This window comes from Podarcis tiliguerta, assembly GCF_965153285.1.
Source record: "Podarcis tiliguerta genome assembly, chromosome: 9".
Lineage (NCBI taxonomy): Eukaryota > Metazoa > Chordata > Lepidosauria > Squamata > Lacertidae > Podarcis > Podarcis tiliguerta.
The window spans coordinates 50,151,795-50,164,202 of record NC_139542.1 but is presented as its reverse complement, the minus strand read 5'-3'; the positions used below and the strand labels follow the sequence as shown (position 1 = coordinate 50,164,202).

General features: G+C 42.0%; 2 protein-coding genes across 5 annotated transcripts in view; both read right to left on the bottom strand.

Annotated features, from left to right (window-relative positions):
- The window catches only part of FAM149A (family with sequence similarity 149 member A), a 37,118-nt gene extending 31,791 nt beyond the window's left edge, over positions 1-5,327 (bottom strand). For both annotated transcript variants that reach the window (XM_083458197.1, XM_083458198.1), the window contains exon 1: positions 633-5,327. In XM_083458197.1, coding sequence (XP_083314323.1) covers positions 633-1,057 — 425 coding nt within the window. In that variant the 5' untranslated portion in view covers positions 1,058-5,327. The remainder of the gene's footprint in view (positions 1-632) is intronic.
- The window catches only part of TLR3 (toll like receptor 3), a 112,937-nt gene continuing 105,852 nt past the window's right edge, over positions 5,324-12,408 (bottom strand). For all 3 annotated transcript variants that reach the window (XM_083458126.1, XM_083458125.1, XM_083458124.1), the window contains 3 exons: positions 11,217-11,408; positions 8,353-10,169; positions 5,324-7,068 (listed from right to left, as the gene is read on the bottom strand). In XM_083458126.1, the coding sequence (XP_083314252.1) occupies positions 6,840-7,068; positions 8,353-10,169; positions 11,217-11,408 (2,238 nt within the window). In that variant the 3' untranslated portion in view covers positions 5,324-6,839. The remainder of the gene's footprint in view (positions 7,069-8,352; positions 10,170-11,216; positions 11,409-12,408) is intronic.

The following is a 12,408-nucleotide window of genomic DNA, read 5'->3' as shown; positions in this document are numbered from 1 at the left end:
TACAGCTCTATCAGTTGCACAATTACTTGGAAGTAAGCCCCACTGAGTTAAATAGGCCTTACTCCCAAGTAAATGAACAAAGAATGGTATCCATGGGAACTGTGTAGGAAAATATCCTGCAAGTTGGGAACTAGAATATGAGGTTTATTCAAGATGAACTGGACCACCAGAAAAAAATGAGATCTTGCATTTGCAATTAACAAAGCAAGCAAATCCCTCACCACCCCAAAAATACAAAGCTGTCTCTCTCAAAATAAAAAGGTCTATACAGCCTCATATACACAGAAAAGCATTTTGCAAAGTGCGCCCGCCCGCCCCCTTGTAACCTGTGATATTAATATTAATACCATTAACCAATTTTATTATGATTATTAATTCACGACGTGGCATATACAGTACTGTATTCTCTTCCCAAACGATGAGTAAGTTACCACCGTCTGTACCAGATCAGAAACGCAGGGAAGCGGAGTTAGTGTCTCCTCGCCTTTTAAGGAGAAAATGTATCCCTTGGGAAGGCAACCAGTTGGCCAAGTATGTAGCTACATCCACCCGGAGATTATGTTACCGAGGGTAAAAGGGTCTGCATTTCCCAGGGCGCCCCACCTCGCGGGGTCCCCACGACTCCCACTTGCCTGGGCTCCGCTGCCTCTTCTGGGGGGTCGGCGTCGGGCGCGCCCTCCTCGCCGATGTCGGGCAGAGTGACGAAGAGCAGCTGCTTGCCCGCGGGCGCTGCCCAAGCCCCGGGCTCCCTCGGTAGGGACGGCGCAGCCACCGCCGAGCGCGGAGAGCTGTTGCCTCCGGGGGACTTCGCCGCCGCCGCCCCGCCGGGAGCGCCTCGACTGGCTGCCGCTATGCTAGACGAGCCCCCTGCGGGTTGCAAGGCGGCGGGGCGAGACCCCAGCGGAGGCGGAGGAAGGGGCAGCAGCGCCTTGGACTGAGGCGCGCTGCTGGAAGGGGAGGCGGCGGCGGCGGTTGGCGAGTAAGGCGGAGACGAAGAGGAAGAGGGCTTGAAGAGTTTGGCAAACACGGTGCCCAAGTCGAGCACGGCCACCTTCATGGTGCCGCCTCCGCCCGGCCCGAGGAGCTTCTCAGCGTCTCCTCAGCAAGAGCGGCAAGAGCGCCGCCGCCGCTTCCCTCAGGGACTCGGGGAGCTAAGGAGCGCCTTCTTTCAGCACGCTCGAGCGACGAGGCGTGAGACTCCGCCGTCAGAAGGCGGGAGAGTCTCCTGGTCTTGCGGCTGCCTGGGGCCTGCCTCGCTCGCTGGTGCCGCCGACGGAGGGCGGGAGCGCCCGTTGCTAAGCTAAACAAAAAAGCGAGCGAGGCGCCGGCAATTGGGCACTTAGCAGCAGCAGCTGCTTCTGCAGCCGCGCGCGCCCTCACAGAGCTCGAGGCGTCGGGAAGGAGGCGAGCAGGGAAGGGGCGTGCGCACGTCGGCGCCACAGCTCTGCCAAAACAGAAACCTGCAGGCTTGGGCGGGAAGCCCTGTGGGCCCGCTCTTCATGGTAACGGGAAGCTTTCTTTGGAGGTACTGCTTCCCGTATATTTTAAAGTATATGCCACATAGTTTCAGCCCGGTGCTGTGTAGACATTTCCTTAGAAGTATGTAAAGCTTGGTAAAAGGCCTAAGTCTCACAAGAAGCAAGTGACGAGGGTCAACTGTTTCTCCCTTCGGACTGCAGGTGAAGGGCTGGGATGTCTGAATATGTTCTTCCCCTTTACAACAAATAACTCCCTGCCTCTAGAAAGCCATATGCCTCAGCAAAGGATCACAGCCAAGCCTTCTCATTCATTAGCAGACTTGTAAGGAATGTGCTTGGAGAAATATCGTAAGAATGTGAGGCCTCATCCTGAGGCCGTACAGTGGAGTCTGCCTGTTTACAGAGGTACCTCGGGTTACATACGCTTCAGGTTACATACGCTTCAGGTTACAGACTCCGCTAACCCAGAAATAGTGCTTCAGGTTAAGAACTTTGCTTCAGGATGAGAACAGAGATCGGGCTCCAGCGGCACGGCGGCAGCAGGAGGCCCCATTAGCTAAAGTGGTGCGTCAGGTTAAGAACAGTTTCAGGTTAAGTACGGACCTCCGGAACAAATTAAGTACTTAAGCCGAACTACCACTGTAGCTTAAATCTGCTTAAATCCACTGCTTAAATCTGTGAGATGTTCCCATTCTAAGTGTGCCACGAGGTTCCAACCCTTCAAATATATTTTATCGGATGAATTTGGCAAGAGTAGGTTTGAAAGTCTGTCGTTTCGGGATTGGGTGTGAGTTTTCAGGAAGCCCACTTTTTTTGCTTCAGCTTCCTTCCCTGGGTGCATGGATCTGTAGCAAACTTTGTTGACCCATCATGTGTGAAGAAGCCACGGGAGTTGTTTACACGTTAAAAAATAACATTCTTACTCAATATCTATGAAGAAAAAAATCTTTTATGTAAATTGCATATTATTTAGTATATCAGTGAATAATTGTGTATGATGTGAAACCAACGACCTAGATTAAAACACATCCGGCTGTATTTAAGTGCCATAGGAATAGAAAACTGCTAAGCATTTCGCTCAGAAGTAAATCTGAGTTCAGCAGAATTCATTTCCCTAAGAAATGTGTTTAATAGCACAGTTCTGTGCATTTTTACTCAGAAGTACGGCCCACTGTATTTAAAGGTAAGACAGTGGTTTAAGAGTGGACCAGTGGGCAATTTCTGTTAGACCACATAATACCAACTGGTTGCCTGGATTATTGAAAAGGATGCTGAACAAGTTAGACTTTGGTCTGATTCAGGTGGTGCTTACATTCTTAAATTATAATTTACAGGAATACTCAGAGGATTAGTTACACCTTAATTCTGAATAGAACCAGATCATGTATTTTTGGTTTATAAACTTAAAACACATAATTGGATTTTGGTTTTTAAAAAGAGTAAAATACGCAAGACTGATCAGCAGAGTATTGTTAAGAACTGCATAATGCATTTATAGCACGTCTTGACAACTAAACTGCGACACAAAAAATGTGATTACCATTATCTAACAAGCTTTATTTTTCAAGAAAACTATTTCTTGTGCTGTGAAGAGAGCAAAGCAAACTCAAATTTCCAGGAAAGCTTTTTCTTTCTTTTTTAATAGCAGGAATCTGGTCTTAGAGAAAAACCGCCTTAGAGAAACATATTAGGGAAACAAGATTTGACTGATCTGTATAATCAGTTTATTGTGCAATAAAGATTCAGTGGGCCCAGGGCAAAGTTAGATGTGACATTTGTGCTATTACCAATTAACATGCAAGATTTGTTTGTTTGTAAATCGCCACTAGGAGATGGGGATAGACAACTAGAGACACATAAACACCTCCCATTCTGGCATCTAGTGGTACTGATCTCTGTAAATGTGAGAGAGCATCCCATTTCTGGCTTTCAATATTAAAGCTGCATAGGAGTGTGCCTAGGGGTTGTTTGGGTTGGCCCCTGCCAAGGGCGTAGTCCCAGAGGGATGCAAAAACCACGTCTCTGCTGTGGCTCAGAGTCTGTCCACCTGCTCTCTGGGCCACTCTTCCATTGCTGTGGCTGCCTCAACAGAACAGTGCAAGGGACCGCGGTGGGGGGCATACAGCTCCTTGCCAGAGAATGGCGGAAGGGAGCCTAGGTATGCCACTGACTGTGCAAATAGTCAACTGATAGTGTGAATTACAGTGCACTTATAATTATGTTTCCTAAGAAATAAGTCCCACGGTAGTCAGTGGACATACTTCGAAGTATGCACAGCCAGGACTGCAGCATTGGCCATCATACATGCGTACAGTATGTGTTCAATGTGGCATGTGAAAACTCCACACAGTTGATCACAAATACCCTGCGAATTTGTGGTTGATATAGCCCACCATTTCTACATTTCCTTCCCAGAGTCTCAAGATATTGTTGCCTTTAGTAGCCATAGCCATTAGCTGTGTGCCTTTGTGCAACCAAATGCAGATATTGTCTGTGCATTCAGATGCTATCTTTCTTCCCACCGCTGATTTTGATGGAAGGTGTATTTCATTCATTGTGGCATTCTGAAATCCCTAACTGGCTGGCGGCATTTACTTTTACTCTCCAAGCAGTTTGCACAAGAATTCACATATCCATAAGGAATGTTTGGGAGTGTAGTTGTAGGAAATTTACCATAGTATCAATATTTAAAACTAACTGCCTGAAACAAAAATAAGCCAGTTAACCTTCCACATGACAGCGTCCAGGTTTTTGACACATTTCTTTAAAGTTCAAAAACCCATGAACCGTATAAATACAATACTCTATTTATTAGGCTATGGGACGCGGGTGGCGCTGTGGGTAAAACCGCAGCACCTAGGACTTGCCGATCGCATGGTCGGCGGTTCGAATCCCCGCGGCGGGGTGCGCTCCTGTCGTTCGGTCCCAGCGCCTGCCAACCTAGCAGTTCGAAAGCACCTCCGGGTGCAAGTAGATAAATAGGGACCGCCTTATAGCGGGAAGTTAAACGGCGTTCCGTGTGCTGCGCTGGCTCTCCAGATGCAGCTTGTCACGCTGGCCACGTGACCCGGAAGTGTCTGCGGACAGCGCTGGCTCCCGGCCTATAGAGTGAGATGAGCACACAACCCTAGAGTCTGGCAAGACTGGCCTGTACGGGCAGGGGTACCTTTACCTTTATTTATTAGGCTAAACTAGCCAAATAAAGCTAACCTAGCCAAATGTTTATGAAAACATTTTTCACTGCATTAGTTCAGTGTGTTCAGAATTCATGGATACATTTACTTTTGTTTTCTAACTAATAGAACTATTTTATTGCAATTTATACTCAATGTACAAGTTCAACATTACTGGCCAGCTGGAATTTTTAAAAAATGTACCCCAACCATAGGAAATATTGGAAACAGTTACTTTTGACATGGTCAAGGCCTTGGGGGTGCCCAGCAGATTCTCCCTGCTTAGTGGATCTCTATGCTTTAACACAAATTGCTCATAAAGCTCCTCTAAGTTTCCAAAAACAGCTTTGTTATGTGGCATCAGAGAGGCCACTTTTCAAGTACTTCACTTGAGTGCCTAAAACTGTTGACATGATTCTCTTGAGTACATGCTGTTTGTTTTATTCTACCAGAGGAATTTAGATCTTTATGAGCTCTTCTTTAAATAGGAGAAAGTCTAATTTACCTGGAAAGAAACCTGGCATTACCACCTTGAAGCCTCCTCAGCTTTCATGGCTTAAACTAGACAAGAGAACTTGTCACCTCAAGTGAAAAGAGGATCAGAAAGATGAGATGAGCGCATCACAATGGCGATAATCCAATTACTGTAATTAAGGAATCGTCACATACCAGTTCATCTGTAAACAGGATCCTTTATTTTCAACTTTAGATCTTCTGAAAGTGTCCCTTCAGACACAATTTTTACATATACAAAAACTATTATTGTTTCTTTAAAATTTGCCCTTTCCCCTAAATTTCATAACAATTTAATTACCTAAACTGCATATTTTAAAAAATCAAGTTTATTCAAATAGAATATTTACAACCTGTCACTATGTACCAAAGCTGGGGGAGGTTTATTCAAGTAAGTATAAAACATTCTATATTTTTAATATATGTTCATGTAGTTACTGTATGGTTTGAAATATGTATTTTCTTAATCAGGTCATAAACAGGTCTTCTTGATTAGCATATATTTAACCCTGAATCTGAACAGAAATGAGAAAAATATTGTGAAAATATATAGACTTGACGCTGTCCTAATGAGAGTCCATAGATGCTCCCAAAATTGTGGCTTCTAATACCGAAAGAAATATACAAAAATATACAAAATATATTGAAATGAATATACAAAAATGTGTTTCTTTAGTAACAAAATAAGAGACCTGTGTGGTAATGCCTGTTTTCCCCAAATTTGTTTACACTGGATTTACTAAGGAACCATAGTGATAACGTAATTGAACTTATCTCTTTCTTTTTGGTTGCACTATTTTGTATGTGCCAAAGCCAAAGAGATTCAGAAGGAATCCCCTTAGTCCTACACACACTCGGACACTCTGATAACCTGTACAGTCATAAATCTCTCCTCTGTTGAGTGAGCTGATCACTCACACCTTTTGTCTATTCCAGGTGATCTGCTAGAGCAAGCATCAATCAAAATGTAGAGTAGGCAGGGGTACTCATGCCTGTTTCCCAGAGAATATAAACAATAAACAACTAAGTTTCACACAGAGTAGACCCACTGAAACCAATGAACATGAGGTTGGATCCATTAATTTCAGCTCTGTTCTGAGTAAAATAGGGAGGGGAAGGGATAAGGAGAAGAAATGAGGTGAGTCAGCACTGAAAACTCTGAATGAAAAACTACATAACATTTTTTTTAAACTTTTTTTTTCAACAATACAGATACATTATTATAAACCTGTTAACTCTATATGCCTATTAACTATCACAAGAGACAGCCAATCCACCATATATTATTTAACTGTCATACCATTATCTACCTTAGGCATCAAGCCTTATCTACATTTTCTGCCTCCAAGCCCTGTATTTTCCAGCAAGAGGTATCAAGACTGCCTACTGTAGAACAACTTTTCTCCTGTGGGAAGAAGACACAGCAGAGGGCGTTAAACAGAGCTCTCATCTGGCTGGGTAAATGGTTTTCCCTTTCAAGTCTCTGTCTCCTCCTATGGGGTGGTGAGAAGGGATGTTGAGGCTACTATCTCTATCCTCTAGAACACTTTGGAAAGTTCTACATTCATTAGGTAACAATTTATATTTTTCCTGCATTCATAGTATATATTTTGGGTAGCATTTTGACTGCTAATTCAAGCATACAAAATAATTTACTGAAATCCTTTTAAAAATGTCATAGTACCCTGCTACTAGTTTTAAGTGCCAATTTTAACTGCTGGTAAAATGCACCTTGACGATCTTTCTGTACTGGCCACTCCAAGATGCAGCGAGATTTGAACATTGCTCTTCGTAAGCAGAGTGCGTTTTTCAATTTGTAATCAGGAATGTCATGCCGAAAAACTAGAATGATGGAATCCCGACTTTGTTCAATGGCTTGCTGTATGGCATGATACACTTTGAACCTGGACAGAAGACAAAGGGAATGAGAGCTAATTTGGGACATGACAATATTTCACTTACAAATGTATGCAATTGGTCATTTTCTCTTACGATGTAGTGACTCTGAGTCAATGGTAAAATACTAACAAAAACAATCAATGTTCACAGAATAGGGTATTCACAAGCTGAAGTTGTGATTATAATTGCACTCTACTTATGGTGCCCATGGTTCTACCCCATTGCAACCCTGTGAGGTAGAGGTTAGGCTGAGAGACAGTGATCATTTTTTCCATGAAAACTGTTTCCAGAAGTGTTGAGATTCTGCCATGAACCGCATGCAAGCAATTATGAAAGAGAAGTCAAAGACAGCTTGGGAACAACCTGCAACTGCTTTGAAGCCACATTTGTTTTAAGTCACAGCTTCTTCATGCCACAGCCAGTCAAGGAAGGATCTTGCAACAACCATGCAAATGTTATGATGCCCTGTAGCTAATGCGTTTTGGCTATGTGACAAGACCAAATAATTTGGACTGAATGCCAGAAGCATTGCCCTTACTCTAAATCCATGAACACTACCACCTCTGTTTGCAACCTTCCCTAAATATATGAGAGTTGTCCCATCCCCATGCTTGTGACCTCTCAAACCCTAGTTGCAAGAGCAAATAGTTATTATCCTCAGGGATGGTTCCCAATTCTGGAGTCCTGACAATCTGAGTGCAACATATGGATTGCCTGCAAAGAGACTTGGTACAGTGCAAGATATTATCACCTATTCCTGCTCACAAAAGGAAGAATGGATTTAAGGCATTTGAGACACTAAGAACATACAATTCAAATCATTTGAATCACTGTGCTTCCAGTTTTGAGTTTGCAACAATTTAACCATTTATTTCCAATTTTATAATTCATTTTTTCCTGTACAAGTGTGCATGCAAAAGTACAGCCCAGAAGGGGTCAAGCCTTTGTGAGTGTCCTAATAAAATTTCCCCAAAGCTCAAAGACCTTGTAAGATTTCCACCACCTTATAAGACTTCCACCACCATCTTCTCCTTTCCCAGCCTCTTAGGGCCCTTACAGAACATCTTTTCCACCTGGGGACTGGGACAGAAGCTAAAAGTCCCAGAAACTGTGGCAGGAAACTGACAGTGCATTCCTCGTTTCCCCCAAAGAGACAGCCCCAAAGATTCTTTGACTGAGAATCACACCAATTTAAAGGTTTGAAGCTAGTTTAAGATGGTAGTGAAGACATGCTCTAAAAGCAACAACAAATAAATGGAATGTCGGTTGTTAAAATAGGTTTAGCTTACCTTTTGCACCATGGATCTTTTAAGAGATGTTCAGTTACAACAAATATAATTTTCCTGCTCCTTTTTATACTGTCGATGATTGCTTCGAATTCAGATATTCCAGCTTCAAAATCTCGTTCTTCCAAGCAAAACCTAATTTCTGGTTGACTGTTTTCTTCAAGAGGTATAAAGTTTTTGGACACCCAGTTCCTGTCTTTTTTGGCATGAATGATATAGGCATCATAATCAAACTGTAGCAGTGGCCTGTCTAATTCCCTGTGGCCAAAGACTCTGTTTACGGTCACACTCCAGAGAAATTTGATTCTCCACCCTTCAAAGTGGACGAGTAGGACTACAAAGATGAGGAGCAGTACCAAAGAAGTGCTCACAATGTAGACCAATTTAAAGGGTGCACTATCACATGGCGAGGGATCAAACTGTGTAATCCTGATAGCATGATATTTAGAAGGGGTGTTGCAGATATAATTATTTAATCCTTGGATATATGTTATGCTTCCATTGAGCCAATTAACAAACCATGCTATACTGTCACAAGTGCAGTCGAAAGGATTGCCCTCCATATTTATTTCCTTCAGATTTGTGAAAATTCGCCCAAAAACTTTTTCGTCAACAGCCGTGATAAGGTTCTTCTCTAGGAAGAGTGAGCTCAGAGATGCCAGTTCATCGAAGACAAACTTTGGAAACAAATTAAAGTTATTTTTTCCGAAATTCAAGCTTCTTAATTGAGATAAGCCACTGAAAGCCTTTCCTGGAATCTCATCAAAGCCATTGGATTCTAAATCAAGTAAACGCAGGTTTCTAAGACCTTTTAAGAACAGAACAGGGCCATCTGGGTTGGCATGCTTCCACAGTCGATCCAGATTATTATGCTGCAAATCCAGAATTTCAAGCTGGTGGAGTCCATCAAATATCTCCTCTCTCATATTAGCTATGTTGTTGTTACCAAGATCTAGGATAGTCAAATTGCTTAACTTACGGAATGGAGAGGGAGAGATGGCAAGATTACTGCAACCAACCTTTCTGAGTCTCAGCTTTCTAAGGGTTGGAGTGAAAGTGAATGATTCACTTGTCAAATTCAGATGACTATTGTAAGAAAGATAGAGAGTCTCAATATTACTGAGACCTTGAAATTCATTGCCAGTGAGGTCCTGCTTAATATTATTTAAACCTAAATCCAGAGATGTTAATTGTCCCAACCAAGAAAAGGCCCCAGCCTTCATATAAGTGATTCCACATTTTGTTAGGTTGAGAAACTGCAATGAAGAATTAGCAAGAGATGAAAAGGTTTTCTCTGTTATTACAGTCAGATTGCACTCACTTAAACTCAAGTTTTTCAAATTTTCTAAACCTTTAAATGTATTAGGGGTAATTTCTAGAAGTTTATTGCCATCCATAATAAGGCACTCTAAATGTTTTAACCACTGGAAAGCAGAATCATTAATTTTTTTTATATTAGAGTTTTCCAAATTCAGATAATTTACATTGTGCAACCCATAGAGGGAATGAGAATATATACATCTAATATTATTATTCATTAGATTCAAACTCTTTAAATTTTCAAAATAGACAAAAGAACCATTTTCAATGCGAGACAAATCATTTTTAGATAGGTCTAAAATTGTGAGGTTTGTTTCTTTCATTCCACGGAAAGTTGAGTTGGAAATCTGTGAAAGCTGCACATGGCTCAGTGAAAGATTCTGAATTCTTGTTCCTGATAATTCGGAACTAAGATTCTTTGTGCGATCAGGTCCCAATGGAACATTGTCAAGGAGAAGACCATAGAGATTACCAATAGCACGGAAACATCCTGGATGAAACTAGAAAGATACAAAACAATGGGGTTACAAAAGCAGTGGTTGCATGAAATTAGCCCTGGACTGAAATATTCAGCTTATTCTGTTTCGGGATGTGTGTGACTGATTAATGGCAGAATTTTGTTGGGGAAAAACAGTATTTGTCATAATGTAGCATTGTTCCCATTGGGCCTTTCTGTAAGGGTGCACAGTTTACAGGCACCATGCCACCTTGGGGGCCCCTTTCTTTCTTCCCATATCACATCCAGCCTGCAGGAACCCAGCCCTCAGATGAAGAGAGACAAGCAGGTTGGCAGGCACATGCACAAGACCACAACCACAGGTGTTCTTCTGGAAAGATGCTCTAGTCATTGTGGCCTGTGGTTGGGCCTCTGAGATGCCTTCCAGTCTTCTCTCTTGTTCTTGCAGTAGCAACAGCTGGATCACTGTGGGCTGGATGAAAACAGTCCAGCCACCACTGCCACAAGGAAAATGAAAGAGAAAACTGGGAGGCAGGGCTCTTTCCAGACATTGTCCAAAAATTCATAGTAATTCTAATTCATTGCTTATCTTCAACATGTTCATACAGCGGTACCTCAGGTTACATATGCTTCTGGTTACAGACTCCGTTAACCCAGAAATAGTACCTCGGGTTAAGAACTTTGTTTCAGGATGAGAACAGAAATCGTGTTCCAGCGGTAACAGGAGGCCCTATTAACTAAAGTGGTGCTTCACGTTAAGAACAGTTTCAGGTTAAGAACAGACCTCCGGAACGAATTAAGTACTTAACCTGAGGTACCACTGTATTTAGTTTCACCTCTATGTAAGCTGTGTTCCCTCTTATGCAACAGGGCATGCTAATCAAAATTCTTTAAGCTGCCAATCATATAAAGAAAACAGCGAATATATTAGTATTTTTACCTATAAGGAATTTAAACAACTACTCATTTATCCAATTCATTTAAAATAACACAAACCTGTATTATGGCCTGCTAAGGTTATCCTAACTCAATATAGCTAACATCTTTACAACTAACATCAATACAACAAGCCCATCTGTATGACATTTACCTCCATTGGGGGGTTTGATGACAAGTCCAGTTTTTTTAATGAAGAGTTTCTAAGAAAATCTAGGTCTTCTTTCCTCAATTCAGTAATTTTATTCTGAGACATCACAAGTTCCTGAAGACTCTCCAGCTGTTGCTGGGAGCCTAGTCTGGGAGTACTTAAATGATTGTGAGAGACATCGAGCAAACTCAATTTCTGAGGAAGACAAAGGAGGAGAAAGTTATGTCTTTTCCCTCATCTCACAACTGATTGCATATCTTTTAAACTCAGTTTTACACTGTCTGGTTAGAACATGTCAAACAATGACTACAGCATGTTTGAAACACTGTTTCAGATTGCATCAAGTTTTATCAGTTAGCGCTATCACCCTTTTAAGCTTGTAATCCTTAGGAGTCATGAAATAAAATATAATAATTCTATCATAGGAAAGGATGGATGATATCTGTATCCACTAAATATATTTCAATACGATAGCTTTCAAACTTTCTTTCTGCACAGGATACATGGGGATTGTGCTTAATTTTCTCTTTTTCTCTCTGTGTGCAAAGAATTTACAGTTCAAGATTCCTCAGGAGAAGTCATGAAAGGTGAAACTAATTCAAATGTGCTAGGTAGACAGGTCCTAGAAGTTTGTATGCATTTTGAGTGAATTTAATTCTAGGATTTCAGCTGGATAGAGTGTGGTGCTGATAATATGCCAAAGTTGCAGGTTTGATCCTGTAAGGGATAGCTGCATATTCCTGCATTGCGGGGGGCTGGACTAGATAATCCTCAGGGTCCCTTCCAACTATATGATTCTATTATTTAATTTAAACCATAGCTCACCAAACCTTTCAACCTGGATGTTTTAAGGTCCAGTGGCTCGTCCATGAACCTGGACAATAAATGAAGCTTCTTTAAAAGCACAGTCAAAATGCTTTCCTATGCTACTGAATAGCAATAGCCCATGACCATACATCTGTAACCAGGGGTAATGAATGAGGCCATGGATGAGCACCATGGCTGCATGGTCCTTCCATGATCTCACCCTGCTTTTTTATCCTGGTTTATTAACTGACACCCAAGTTCTTCAGTTTGAATATAATGGGGAACTCCAGCTTAATTAATGCTTGTGGCAAAGTTCGTGTGTAGCAGGAGAAACAGATTTCCTCTCTTTAATCTGGCATCAGTTGAGGTGTCAAGATACAACTCTCCA